At 39.7% G+C, this 14,368-nt stretch overlaps 1 protein-coding gene and 1 pseudogene across 1 annotated transcript; one reads left to right on the top strand and one right to left on the bottom strand.

Moving 5' to 3' along the window:
• Positions 1 to 366, top strand: LOC129081570 (60S ribosomal protein L36a-like; annotated as a pseudogene).
• A 2,454-nt stretch (positions 367 to 2,820) lies between these two features.
• Positions 2,821 to 13,567, bottom strand: LOC129081616 (zinc finger protein 256-like). Its single transcript, XM_054587280.1, has 3 exons — positions 13,265 to 13,567; positions 12,289 to 12,415; positions 2,821 to 5,132 (listed from the first exon to the last, which is right to left on the bottom strand). The coding sequence occupies exons 1-3, from the start codon at positions 13,565 to 13,567 to the stop codon at positions 3,379 to 3,381; spliced, it is 2,184 nt and encodes a 727-aa protein (XP_054443255.1). The 3' UTR covers positions 2,821 to 3,378.
• Between the last annotated feature and the right edge of the window lie 801 nt (positions 13,568 to 14,368).

Raw genomic sequence — 14,368 nt, forward strand, 5'->3', positions numbered from 1 at the left:
GCACAAGTGGAGTGAGGCAGAGTGTGAGTTTCCCGACGGCTTTACTGCAAAGATGGTCTATGTGCCTAAAACCCAAAGAATTTTCTGTTAAGTGTGGAAAGCACCAGCCTCACGAAGTGACCCAGTATACGAAGGGCAAGGATTCCTTGTACACCCAGGAAAAAAGGCTCTATGATCGGAAGCAGAGTAGCTACAGTGGGTAAACAAAGCTGATTTTCTGGAAGAAGGCTAAAACCACAAAGATTGTGCTGAGGCTTGAATGTGTTGAGCCTAACTGCAGATCCGAGAGGATGGTGGCCATTAAGAGATGCAAGCATTCTGAACTGGAAGGACATGAAGAGAAGTGGCCAAATGATCCAGTTCTAAGCTTCGAGATTCTTTTGTTCTTTTATTTTCAAAAGACAAATGTTGAAGCAGTAGAAAAACTACCTGAATGAAAATAAATGCAGTGATATTCTTACTCATAAAAAAAATTTCATTCCAATACAACCATTTTTTAATACGGTAAAAAAAAAAAAAAAAAAAAAAAAAAAAGGCAACAAATGGAGTGAAATTCCAACATTCATCTTTATTTTTCTGTCCTTTTGTTATAGAAAACTGCAAAAACTCGTATCAGATTAGGCAGATGATAGGATCAGGCACCTAAGTGAAGACACACACATAGCAAATACACATCTTAGAAAAGACATACCATAAATGGAGGAAAAGATTCAGGGAGTAAGAAGCATAAATAGTAGGTACAAAATAGACAAGGGGAGTTTAAGAATAGTATAGGAAATGGAGAAGCCAAAGAACTTATATGCAGGACCCATGGACATGAAATAAGGGGTGGAGATGCTGGGAGGAGGTGGGGTGCAGGGCAGAGGGGAATAAAGGGAAGAAAGAAAATGGGGCAACAGTAATAGCATAATCAATAAAATATACTTAAAAAAAGGCTCACCATAAATCCTTAGAAAAACACAATGAAGTAGCACTACAATGTTCAGAAACTTTAAATAAAAGACTTACCAACAAAATATTCACTAAGATACAGAGATTGAATCTCAGTCAAAATACAAAAAAAAAAAAACTGTTTAAATAATAAATCACCACCCTCTGTAAACATTCACCTACCATATGAAGCAGCATGTGCAGTTAAAGAATTATTCACAAATTTATACCATTTAATGTCAAAAATTAAAAATAACCAAATTGAATGGATCGTCAGTGATATATTCAAAAATAAGAATATTCTCAGCAAAATGATGAGCCTTTAATATCAGCAAGTCTCCATATTTACAACACAATGAAAGCAGAAAAAATCAACCTCATAATGTAAAATTAAGAAATTGCAAAGTTATTAGGATGGAATGTAATGTTTACTTAAGAGTTTTGAAAGGCTGTAAGAAATAAAAAAGGCCATGAAATAAATTCCCAGTGACAGATATGATCAGTTTTATGACTGTGGTGGTGGTTTCATTTTCATGCATTTGTGAGGACTGACCCACTATTATACTTCAAATATGAGATACACTAAACTTTTTTAAATGGCAAGATTTAAGAAAATGCGTATTCCCAAGTCCTTCTGGAAATAGGTTTGGCAACTGTGTATTCAACCTATGTTTTCATGTGCTCTGGGACAGACTTTGCCTCAGTGACAGCAAATACAACCAACAATAAAAAATCTCTCACTCAAACCATCAGAAATGCTGGCTGGGTCAAAAAATTAACATCCATCAAGTATAGATCTTTTTTTTAATTTTTCTTTTCTGACAGTGCACCAGAGACCCTGATGTGAACATCGACCTGAGGTGACAAAAATCCACAAGTTTTTAAAATTTTATTTATTGAGTTTACAGAAGCAGGGAAAGAGGAAAATGTGCATTTGTTGTTCTGCCTACATGTGCATTTATTTTTTGCTTTTTGTATGTGCTATGATTGAACCTGGAACCTTAGCATATCAAGATGACACTCTAACCAACAGCTATCCAGCCAGCCCCACAAAACCTTTTACTTATATTCAATGACAATGACTGAGTCAAAAGTACAGAGATATTCTTGCCGATCTTGCGGTTTGTGTACACACCAATCCTGCAGTTTTTTTCTCAGAAACGTATCCGGGTGCATGCTCCATCTGGTTAACTAATTTCCACTAGCACATGTTAGGCGAGTATTTGTTGTAATTACAGTTTCTCCTAACCCCTGTGTGGCTACTAGTGACCGTCACCAACGGAATTGCAGACATTATGGTACGTGACCCTTTGGAAGACCTGGGCCAGCAGTTCCCTTCAATAGCACTGGCATCCTTGCAAACAAGGAAAAAACTCACGGTGTTCCCAGGCGTACCTGAGGTTGTTTTAGCTACCCCTCTCTGCAGTGATCTTTGTGTCTCCTAAAACTCTAAGCACTCAAGCTTCACATGAAAAATAGAGAACCCACAGTCTTGCCTAAGTGGATGTTGGCACCAATGCAAATTTGGAAAATACAGTTACCTTCTGCACCAAAATGTCCCAAATGGAGGCAAAGTTACCTCTTCATGGTTGTAGGGCCCAAATCTGCTTATAGAGTACCCCACTTCATAAATAGAACACTCAGGACTAAACAAGACTTAGAAAACAGGCCATTATTTTACAAATCAAGTGGAGATGTGCTTGGCAGTTCTTGTATGGGAGATTTGGGACACTCAAAAATGTATCACTGATACCTACGAAAAACATGTCCCTGAAAACGGCAGTCCTTCTGCAAGGTGACAGCTGAACTCAGATGTTTTCTGGGCCAATACCACGTCAGGTCAATGTGCCAACAGGTAGGAGTGAAAGGAACCAAGACTTAAACACTAAGGCAACTCCTAACTTTCTCCAACAAATCAGAGAGAACAATGACCTTCTGTGAGCACGTTAGAATGGTGACTGAGGTAATCTGTGGGAACCTTATAGTGCCAGGTGAAATAGTGCCAGCAAAACAGGCAGTGACATGGACCTGGCAAGACACCTGGATAAATTAGAAAGTGCAACATAGAAACACAGGCTTACTGTATAAAACAAATGTATGAGGACTCTCCCTACTGTTGACTACTGGATGTATGAGATTCAATTTAGGCAAACAAAGCTTAAAGAGTTTCCTATAGTTTAAAATTTTTAAGCTCAAAATTTAAAAAACCCAAATAGTACATTTATGGCACATCTAAGACCTTCTACCCACATTAACTCTTCTGTGGAGATTAAAATTTTGGCCAAATGATTTCCAACATCAACTGTACTCACAAGGCCCTTCTCCTCTATGAAGTGTCTGAGAGCAAAGGCCAGTACAGGTGGTGAAAGATTTCCTACCTGCACTGCATTCATAAGTTCTTTCTCCAGTGTGAAATTTGGAACAAAAGTCAGCGTTACTATAAAAAGATTACCTACATTCATTGGACTCATAAGGCCTTTCTCCTGTATGAAATCTCTGATGATAATGAAGGGAATAGATTGTAGTATAAGATTTCCCACATTCACTACACTCATAAGGCCTTTCTCCAGTGTGAAATTTCTGATGATATCTGAGACCACTGCGACTGATGAAAGATTTCCCACATTCACTGCACTCATATGGCCTTTTCCCAGTGTGAACACTCTGATGGCAACGAAGGTTATGCATACTGGTAAAAGATTTCCCACACTCACTGCACTCATAAGGCCTTTCTCCAGTGTGAAATCTCTGATGATACCCAAGGCCACTGCGACTAATAAAAGATTCCCCACATTTGTTGCACTCATATGGCCTTTTCCCAGTGTGAACACTCTGATGGCAACGAAGGTGATGGATTCTGGTAAAAGATTTCCCACATTCACTACACTTGTAAGGCCTTTCTCCTCTGTGAAATCTCTGATGATAAAGAAAGCCAGTGCTACTGCAAAAAAGTTTCCCGCATTCAGTGCACTCATAAGGCCATTCTCCAGTGTGAAATCTCTGATGACAACGGAGGCCACTACGACTGGTAAAAGATTTCCCACATTCACTGCACTCATAAGGCCTTTCTCCAGTGTGAACTCTCTCATGACCACGAAGGTGATGGATTCTGGTGAAAGATTTCCCACATTCACTGCACTTATAAGGCCTTTCTCCTGTATGAACTCTCTGATGATAATAGAGGCCACTACTACTGGTAAAAGATTTCCCACATTCACTGCATTCATAAGGCCTTTCTCCAGCATGGACTCTCTGATGATAACGGAAGCCAGTAGTACTGGTAAAAGATTTTCCACATTCACCACACTCATAAGGCCTTTCTCCAGTGTGACGTCTCTGATGATAACGAAGGTGATCAATTCTGGTAAAAGATTTCCCACATTCACTGCACTCATAAGGCCTTTCTCCTGTGTGAACTCTCTGATGATAACGGAGGCGAGTGCTGCTATTAAAAGATTTCCCACATTCGCCGCACTCATAAGGCTTTTCTCCAGTGTGAACCCTCTGATGATAACAGAGGCCAGTATTACTGCTAAAAGACTTTCGACATTTACTGCACTTATAAGGTGTCTCTCTAGTGTGAACTCTCTGAGAGTAATAAAAACTAGAAATGCTGGTGAAATATTTTCCACATTCACAACACAGAAAACACTTTCTTCCAGTACAAACACTCTTGTTCTGAAGAAACGTGTGGTTGCAGCCAATGGCTTTTTTATATTCACTCTGGGGGTAATCACTTTTTCTTTGAATAGTGACCCCAGACATCGAGGTTTCATTTGGCTTGTCCCCAGTGTGAGTAGACTGTTGTTGGACATGTCCTGAAGTGGTGAGGATGCCCTGCCCAACCTTCCCGCATATCAAAAGCTTCTGGGAAACATTGAAATTGCAGCTGTTCGCAAGTAGATTACTGTCCGCACCTCTTGTGAAAAGGTTCTCTCCAACATGGGGCTCTTGCTGCTCATCCCATTTTCCACTGAAATAAAATCGTTGTGCACATGCTCCACACCTCAACAGCTTCTGGCTGTGTTGTGTTTCCTGATGCTCAAACAAGTGGAAAATGTGTCTCAAGACGGGCCCACAACTCTCACAGGGGTGGCTCTTTTGGGAAGATGAAGCTATGTTGGGATTCTTTGCCTGAGACACTCCTGCCGAAATGTTCTGTTCAATTGGTGCTTCCACATCCTCTGCTCCACAGCAGCAACCTGAACAAAAGGACACGCTGGTGAAGTATATGTTGACCTTTCAAAGAAGGAACATCCTCATCACACACGGCTGTCACAGCTAGACATGACTGTATGAAATGATATTCAAAAACAAGTGAGACTGAAGAAATTATCTGTTATACTTTACTTGGCCCCAAAGGTCAGTGAGTGGTGGAGACCTCACCAAGGGAGAGACAGGAGTATAGGATGGGACACAGAGAAGAGAGTTGGGGTCTACAAGTGGTCCCTCCACAAATGGCTTCCTGTAGGACTTTCCTGCTGGTGATGTGAGGGTGTGTAGAATAATTTGAATGAGTCAAACCCATGAACATCCATTGTGCTACAGCTTATGATGTTCCAGGTCAATATAAATCAAAGTTGGAGTGAAGTAAAAAGGAACCTATAAGAAAAACGGTTGAAGTACAAAGTTTAGAGAAGGAAAGATTTAACATGGGCTGGGAATCAAAGTACAACTGAGACCATCCAACTGCGTAGTTGACAAAGTGTAAACAATAAACACGAATAAGTAGATGAGATGAGGCCTGGTAATGGTATCAAAATACTATTCAACAAAATGGGCTCCTAGTTATAACCTTAAGAAACCCCTGGCATCAAACCCTCTCCAGCAGCCCATCACCAAGGCAAGACAGCCTCTGAGTCCATCCTGTCATGGACGGAATATGGAATCCTGTTTTTCCTGGGATGCACAAATGATTATCCCCCTTAAATCCCAGTTGAGACAGATGGCCAGCACTGTGGTAGAACAACAAAGCACAAAAGAGACTACAGAAAAAGATGTATGTGAGTGACTTCAGCAAGACAGGAGAATGAGAAATACAAGAATTCGTCCTTTCCCAGAGCAAGGAGAAAACCATCCTAAAACAAAATCAACCACGTGGGAAGGGAAAAAGAATCCAGTTATGACAAACAGGAAATTAGCCATGACTGGATTGCTCTGTTGGATACAGGGTTGTCCTGATATGCTGAGGTTGTGGGTTCAATCCTTGGTCACTGCACATATAAGAAGCAACCAATGAATGCATAAATAAGTGAAACGACAAATCTCTGTCTTTAAAAAATAAAAAAGACAAGCAGCAAAGCAAAAGAGCAAAATACAGAGAAGAGCATAGAAAGGATGACTGGGGTTAGGGTTAAGGTTACCAAACATATTTGAAGATAGCTAGGGTCAAAAACAAGGGTCAGAGTTACCTCTATCAACCACTGTGATTGTGCTAAGGTTGACCTTAGTAGACAGTTCTGTGAAACACACTGTAAATTTTTGTTTTTAAGAACCACAGAAGCCCCTGCAACGTCTGTGAACTCCCCACAGTTTATACATCAGAGGACCCTACAGAGTTTCTTGGCACAAAATCCAAGTTCTTCATCCACAACCTAGTCCAGGAAGAAAAAAAAATCAGTATGTCTCCAGCAGTATATTATTAAAGTTGTCCCACTTTTTCCCTCTTCACACCTTTTACCCAGCCCAACCCCCATGCCATTATCCACGTCCATAGGTCCTTCATGTATGTTCTTTGACTAATCCCTTCACCATTATTCAATTAGTCTTCACCTCCCCGCTCCCCTCTTACAGATTTCAATCTATGCCATGATTCTATGTCTCTGGTTCCATTCTGACCTCAGCTCATGTAGCATCAAGGAGACTAGGCTACTGGGACTTGTTTCAACCTTGACCCTCCCAGGTAACACCTTTGAATCCACATGCAGATGAATCTATTTCACTAGACAAGGATTGTTCCACAAGGCTGGAAAGGAGTAATTGCTTCATCAAATGCACAGACATCCATACAGGATTTTTAAAAATACTTAAAACAAGGACACCACAAAGAAATTATAGTAACTTTCCAATTAGCAATGCCAAACAAATGTAGATCTACATACAGCCTATTAAGAAATCCAAAATATTTACTTTTTAAAAAATTCATGGACCTCCAGAGGTTAAAAATAGAAACTTAAGAAACCAACACAAGAAGGAAAGAATATCAAAGAAAAGTTAAATAATAATGAAACAGAAATGCTTGAGTCAACAAATTACAATGAACAAAATAAAAAATGCAATAAAGAGAATCAAAGGCAGACATGAAAAATGTCACGTCAAAGACAGGCCATTTATAAGCATCCAGGTAGAGAGAAATAAATAGGGGAAATAAATTTTAAAAATTCAGTGAGGTGAATCAAGTAACACCATCAAGATAAATGATATTTGCATGATGGGAATCCCAGGAAACACAGAGGGTGGTGGTGGTGGTGGTGGTGGTGGTGATGGTGGGTAGAGGCAGAGAGGAGAGGAAGAAAAGCAGAAATAAAAGTAGAACATTTACTTTTAAAAAATAAGCTGAAGACTGACTTCCAAAGTCTGAAAAAGAAATGTGAATAATTAAGGGCACGCAGTCTCACAGGTCTCTGTACAGATTTAATATAAAGTGGACTTCACCAAGACACAGTAAAATGAAAGTATGAAAGATCAAGGTAAGAGAACTGTGAAAGCAGAAAGTAGAAACTCCTCGTACACAGGGGAACACCTGACTAAGGGTATCAGTAGATTCCTCTGAACAAAACTTGCCAACTAGAAGAAAATAAAATAATAATATGCAATACACTAAATGGAAACCATCAATATTTTATCCAGAAAACCTGTCCTTCAGAAAGACTTTCCCAAATAAACAAAAGCTGAGGAACTTCACTACAACCTAGCAGGACTTAAAAAGTCCTTGAAGATGAAATGAAAGAATACTAAATAGAAACTCAAATACATAGGAAAGTGTAAATCTCAGTACTAAATCGACCATAAAATAAATTCACTATATTGTGACTTTGGTGAAATGTACATTGTTTTATAAAGGTTAAAAATTAAAACTTGTAAAAATAATAAAGCTAACATTGTGTACCTTAATAGATACACAAAATGAAAAAGTATGATTTGTGACATCAAAAACATATAAACGGATGTGTGGCAGAGATTCAAAAAGTAGAATTTATGCATGCAACTGAAGGTGTTATCAAAATAAGACTGATCGTGCCCTCACAGTGTAGCTCAGTTTGTAGAGTATCATATCGCAAAACAAAAGGACGCTGGTTCAATTCTGGTCAGGGCATTTGCCTGGGTTGTGGCTGGTCTTGTTTCCGGCAGGTCCCAGGTTGGGGTATGTGCGAGAAGCAATCAAAGATATTCTTCTCGCACATTGATGTTTCTCTCCCTTTCTTTCCCCCTCACTTCCCCTATCTCTAAAAATAAACACATTGTAAAGAGTATGAGTTCTTTAAGTAAATCTTTTGGAAATCACAAGCAAAAAGAATGTAATATATACACACAAAAGAGAAAGGATTCAAACCACTATACAGAATCATCAAATCACAAAGCAAGCGTGTTTCCCTAGTGCAGTGGTTATCATGTTCGCCTAACAAAGCAAGACCATGAGAATAAAAGAGAAACAAAGGAACTGAAAAAGTGACAGAAACCAATGAAGAAGTGGCAATATTAGCTTCTTAAACAAATTCTTTAAACAAGATAGTGACTGAAGAGATTTAAAAAAATCAACAACAAAACCTCAATATATGCTTCCTACATGACACACTAAATTTTTATGGACACAAACAGGCTGAAAATAAGGGAATGGCAGGGATCGCTATAATTCTATCAGACTAAACAAACCACCTCAAAACCTGTCTCAAGAGACTAATGCCATCACAAAATGATAAATGAGTCAATTAACCAGGAGGATAACAATTTTAAGCACTAAACAAGAGAGCAACCTAATATACTGTATTAGGCAAACAATATCAATGTGAAAGCAGAAAAAGAAACCAAATATTAGTAGGTAACTTCAATATTGCCCCTTCAACAATAGGTAGATCACCCATTCAAAAGCAAAAAGGAATTACTGAAGACTGACTACAGCTTAGAACAATCAGTACTAATAATTATATTCAGAACATTCCATCCAAAAGTGGCAGAAGATGCATTCTTGTCAGGCACATGTGAAACACTTTCTAGGTAGTCTGCCTGAGACACTCCAACAGAAACATTCATATGTTAGGTCAAAAACCAAGCCTCAAACTTTGAGGGGAAAAAAATCACATCAAGTATTTTATTAGATCACAATGTATGAAACTAGAAATCAATTTCAGTTTCAAGACTGTTTGAAAATTCACATATATGTTAAAATCCAAAACATGCCTGGACAAAGAAAAGTACAAAGAAAGAACTAAAAAATATCTAGAGGCATATGAAATTAAAACATAATCAATGATTATGTATAAAATGCAGAAAACGCAATTCTAAGAGGAAATTCTATAGTGATATCTACATTAAGAAAAAAGATCTGAAATAAACAACCTAAGCCTTGCACCCCAGAAAATGAAAAATGCAACATGAAAGTAAATCCAAAGCTAGCAAAGAAAAAATAAACAATAAATATTAGAAGGAACATAAAGGAAAGAGACAAAAGACGAGAATATCATTACTAAGAGCTATTTTTTGGAAGATACACATAATTGGCAAACGCTTAGCAACATTAAAACAAAAGAAACAGGATTCAGATAAATTGAAAGAAATGTAAGACATTATACCTGGCAGTACGAACCACAAAGCATTTTAAGAGATGTTGGCAGCTGACACGAACAATCAAGATCTCACTATAAACTTCTGAAATTAATAAACATATTCAGAGCCTTGGCCGGAGAGCTCAGTTGATGAGAGTGTGGTCCTGATCCACCAAGGTTTTGGGTTTGATCCCCTGGCAAGGCACATGCAGGGAACAGCCAATGAATGTACCAATGGTGGAACAGCAGATCAATGTTTCCCTTTCACTCTGTATCCCTTTCTTTTTCTAAAATCAATAAACAAAAATTTTTAAAAATATGCCCTGAGTAGTGTGGCTCAGTTTGCGGGGCATCATTCTGGGAACGTGCCTGAGTTGTAGGTTCAGTCTCCAGTCCCAGGACCTACAAGAGACAACTGATCCTTGTTTCTCTGTCTCTCTCCCTCTCTTTCTCCCTCCCTTCTCTTTCAAAGAAAAAGAAGGAAAATAAATAAATAAATAAATAAATAAAAATATGTATCTCAGTTCCATTTCAAAATAGTAATAATAAATTCTTTCATAAAGAAATAAAGAGCCATGCATGGCCAGACAGCTCAGCTGGTTACAACCCAGTCCCATACACCAAAAGGTTGTAGGCACAATTCGCGGTCAGAACACACAATTATAACTAGGTTGCAGGTTGGGCATAAATGGGAGGCAACAGATCGATGTTTATCCCTCCCTCTTTAAAATCAATATATATATTCTAGGGTCAGGACTAAAAACAAATGAAGAAAGTCAAATTTACAACAGCATCAAAAACAATAAAATACTCAGGAATATATTCAACCAGCAAGGTAAAATGCCTGTACACTGAACACTATGAGACAGTAATAAAAGAAAAGGAAGACGAATGTAAAGATAGCTGGTGTTCTTGGATTTGAAAATTTAATATTGTTAAAATGTCTATACTACTCAAATCAGTCTACAGATTAAATGCAATTTCTATGATAAGCCCAGTGATATTTTACACACAAATGAAAAAAGAACACTGAAATGCATGGGATCCCAAAAGACTTCGAATAGCAAAAGCAATCCTGAGCAAGAACAAACCTGGTGGCATCACCCTTTCAGACATCAATCTATTACAAAGCCACAGCAACCAAACAGTGTGTTACTGGAATAGAAACACAGACCAACGGAACAGAACAAAGAACGCAGAAATAAATACTGAGTTCTACTAATCTTTAACAAAAACCTCAAGACATATAAAAAAGAAAAGACAGTTTCCTCGATAAATGGTGCTGGGAAAACTGGATATTCACAAGTAAAACAAAACTGGACACCACTGATAAAAATTAGCTCAAACTTCATAAAGAATTAAATGTCAGTCCTAAAACTTAAAACTCCTTCAAGACAATTTAGAGAAGAAGCTTTGGAGATTTGTTTTGGAAATGATTTTCCTGGATATGAAAACCACCACACAAAAAAGCAAAAATAAACAGCCTGGACTACAACAAATGAAAAAGCTTCATGATAAAACAGCAATTAACATAATGAAATAAAAAGGCAACCTACAGGATTAGAGGAAAACACTTGCAAATCATATGAAGGTATCACTTGGAGTTATTGTGGGCTCAGTTCAGAAAACTACGATAAATGGAGTAGCGCATACAGAAATTCACGAAATTTTTTTTATTTCCCAGTAAATAATAAAATTATGTTAAACTATACAGCATGCTATTTTTTTAAAATTTTATTTATTTACTTTTTTTTAGAGAGGAGGGGAGGGAGAAAGAGAGGGAAAGAAACATCACCATGAGAGAGAATCCTCCATCGGATGCCTCAGGTACACATCTCAAGGTGACCAACCAAAACCCAGGCATGTGCCCTGACAGGTAATTGAACTGGGGACCCTTCACTTTGCAGGACTACACCCGACCTATTGAGCCACACGGGTCAAGGCCGTATTGTAGGCTATTAACAATGCAATACCTTTTTTTAAAAAAAACAAAAACAAAAACAAATAAACCACCAACCAAACCTCTACATAATTAAAAATAGTTTATCACCAAACACTGGTTATCAGAAGCTAAGCCTGCAGGAAAAAATGACGACACTAGACTTGCTGAATGCAGGGTTGTCAAAAACATTGAATTTGTAGAAAGAATGAATGGAAAGAGAGAGAGCGAGAGCAAGAACACCACAATATCTGCAAAGCACTATTAAGAAAATGCAAAAATACGTGTACCTGTATGTGAAAAGGAATTAATATATAAAGTATACAAAGGATTCATTAGCCAAAAAAATATGTACAAATGACCAACAGGAATAGAAAAAATGTTCTTTCTCACTAATCCAGGTGGTATCCAAAGGCTCCCTGCAACACTACTAACCATAAATCCTTCCCTATGAGTTCAGTACAGCAGGCACTGGGACTGCAGGGAGACAAAAGGACGTGCAAACAAACCAGGCCTACTGTGCAAAGCAACTACCCATTAAACTGGAAAATCAAGCAGAGCTTGCAGTCCATCTGTGAGAGAGCACCCCCTACAGAGCAGGAGGCATGGGAAACGCAAAGACTAAGTCCACATCGCTGGTGTGACTGAGGGTCTTACCCAGGGAGGATATAAGTTCAAAGTTCTCCAGCATCACATCCAGGTACAGGCGTCTCTGATCCTCACCAAGGAGGCGCCATTCTTTCCTGGAGAAGTACAGGGCAATGTCCGCAAAGGTCACACCAACCTGTCAGAATTGAGACAAATGAAACCAGAGTAGTCTTTCTAAGGACATTTTCGTATCTTCTGCTCGCTCATCCTCTTCCGGGGCTCCACAGTGCTGGCTGCTCTCTCATCACAGTCCCATTAATCACTGTCATCGCCTTCAGCAATAGCTGAGTTGGGGGGTGGGGGGACTGTGGATAAATGCCATCTAAGCTCTGGGCCTGCAGGGCCCCCATCCTTCCCAACAAACAATTCCACTGAGTGTCCCAGATCATGACCCCAAGACGCAGCCAAACATGGGTTCATGCTTCACCCTTAAATCCCCATACACACCAGGTCCCCAGGACCATCAGCTCACACTTCCTCTAGTTGTGCACACCATTGTGCAATGAATGTCTGCCTCCTCTACATCTTCGGACTCCAGGTTCACTCCCTCAGCTCTGCTATCTTCCTGCACCATATCATGAGCATCTCTCTGGACTCACCCATGAACTAGGCCTATGGCATCCAGAGTGCTTGGTAAGTTCCAGAAGGATCCAGCACAACTACAGTTTCCTGATGGATCCCACAGCCCGGCAAAGCCCCGCATGAGGCCCTGAAGTCTTCCCTGCCTGCCTCTGATCTTTGCTTCAATATTCGTACCCAGATCCGCTTGAAAATTTCAGATACGAATAAGCTCTGTCCAACTGCACTGTACTTGCTGTGTCCTCAAAAGCCACAACATGCTGTCTCCACTGAGCCTTCGTCACAGTCCTCCACGCGGGCCTGAGCTGCAGGGCCTGACGGGCGTCTCGCACCCGAGGCCGTAGTGTCCACTGCGGTGAGGCGGTGAGGGCGAGGGCGGGGTTGGGCGACCAGGGCGTCCACTCACCTCAGCCTGGCGCTTCAGCGTGTCCGCCGCCATTATATTCTGCTTGCTGAGTGGAGCGCAAGTGTCCGGAGAGAAGGTCGCCCCGGGCGCGGCGGCTCCAGTCCCGTCCCTGGCGCGGGTCACCCGAGCAGCTTTGGCGAGCTCCTTACTCGTGTGTGCCCTGTAGACCCCGACCCTCGCGCCTTCTCCGTCCCTGTGTCTTTGCCAGGAACCAGTGATGTGGAGCCTCCCCCCACGTTGAGGGGACTCTGAATAAAGACAAAATGCCTGCGGTGAGGACACCGGAAGTCCCACCCTCTGCATTGTGCCCTAACAGGGATGCCTTTCCTGACCCTTCATTGGCTAAGCCTGGCGGTGTTCCACTCACAGGTCTTCTGGGTACTGCCGATCCGAGGGGACGATCAAGAGTTTTCCCACATCAATTCTGCAGAAAGGCTGCGATCCACCGTCAAGGGAGCTGGGAAATAACACGCACTTATGAAAGAGACAATTTGAAAATTGCTGAAGTTGTCATCTTTTCATCGAGAAGGGTCTTAAATTCATGCTGATGAAAACCCATTTTCTGTGAGCCCAATATACTGAGTCGTAACAAAAGAGGTGTATACCTGCCTTACAGAGTCTGGAAAATTTTATCACACTGATGTCCTACTAACACCATCATCTATGTATGCGACAAATATAACACAAGAATGTAGGACACACCTTTAAAATAAAAAGCATATACATAATATAAACATTAAATGGAAATCTGTAATTTGAACATCAATTAAGGTAAATTTTTTAAAAAATCAGAGAATTGAATTCTGACAAATTTATTGATGTTTTTGTTATGTTAAAAATGTTATTGTAATTATCATGAAAAAAAATTGTCCTTCACAGCCATTAAGACAGCAGGTGAGATGATGTCTCAGTCATTCTCAATGTGATGAGATTATGAACGTATTTATAAATTATGTTTAGAGTAAATTAAGTCTGTATGCATAATGAAACGACCTATGTATAGCTCAAAAACTTTTTAAAAATCACATGAAATATTATAACAAGTATGGGTATACATATATGCAATGAATATTAAATATCAACAATTCTGTAAGGAGATTTTGT

This window comes from Pteronotus mesoamericanus, unplaced genomic scaffold (assembly GCF_021234165.1).
Source record: "Pteronotus mesoamericanus isolate MK-2021 breed Mesoamerican mustached bat unplaced genomic scaffold, CSHL_Meso_final scaffold_1135, whole genome shotgun sequence".
Lineage (NCBI taxonomy): Eukaryota > Metazoa > Chordata > Mammalia > Chiroptera > Mormoopidae > Pteronotus > Pteronotus mesoamericanus.

What these genes read in the sequence shown, in the direction of transcription:
- LOC129081616 (XM_054587280.1), bottom strand. Translation starts at nt 13,567, where the DNA reads ATGCAGAGGGTGGGACTTCCGGTGTCCTCACCGCAGGCATTTTGTCTT. An exon ending in CGCTGAAGCGCCAGGCTGAG is followed by an intron (nt 12,416 to 13,264) that starts GTGAGTGGACGC and finishes CAATTCTGACAG; the next exon opens with GTTGGTGTGACCTTTGCGGA. An exon ending in TGAACTTATATCCTCCCTGG is followed by an intron (nt 5,133 to 12,288) that starts GTAAGACCCTCA and finishes CCTTTTGTTCAG; the next exon opens with GTTGCTGCTGTGGAGCAGAG.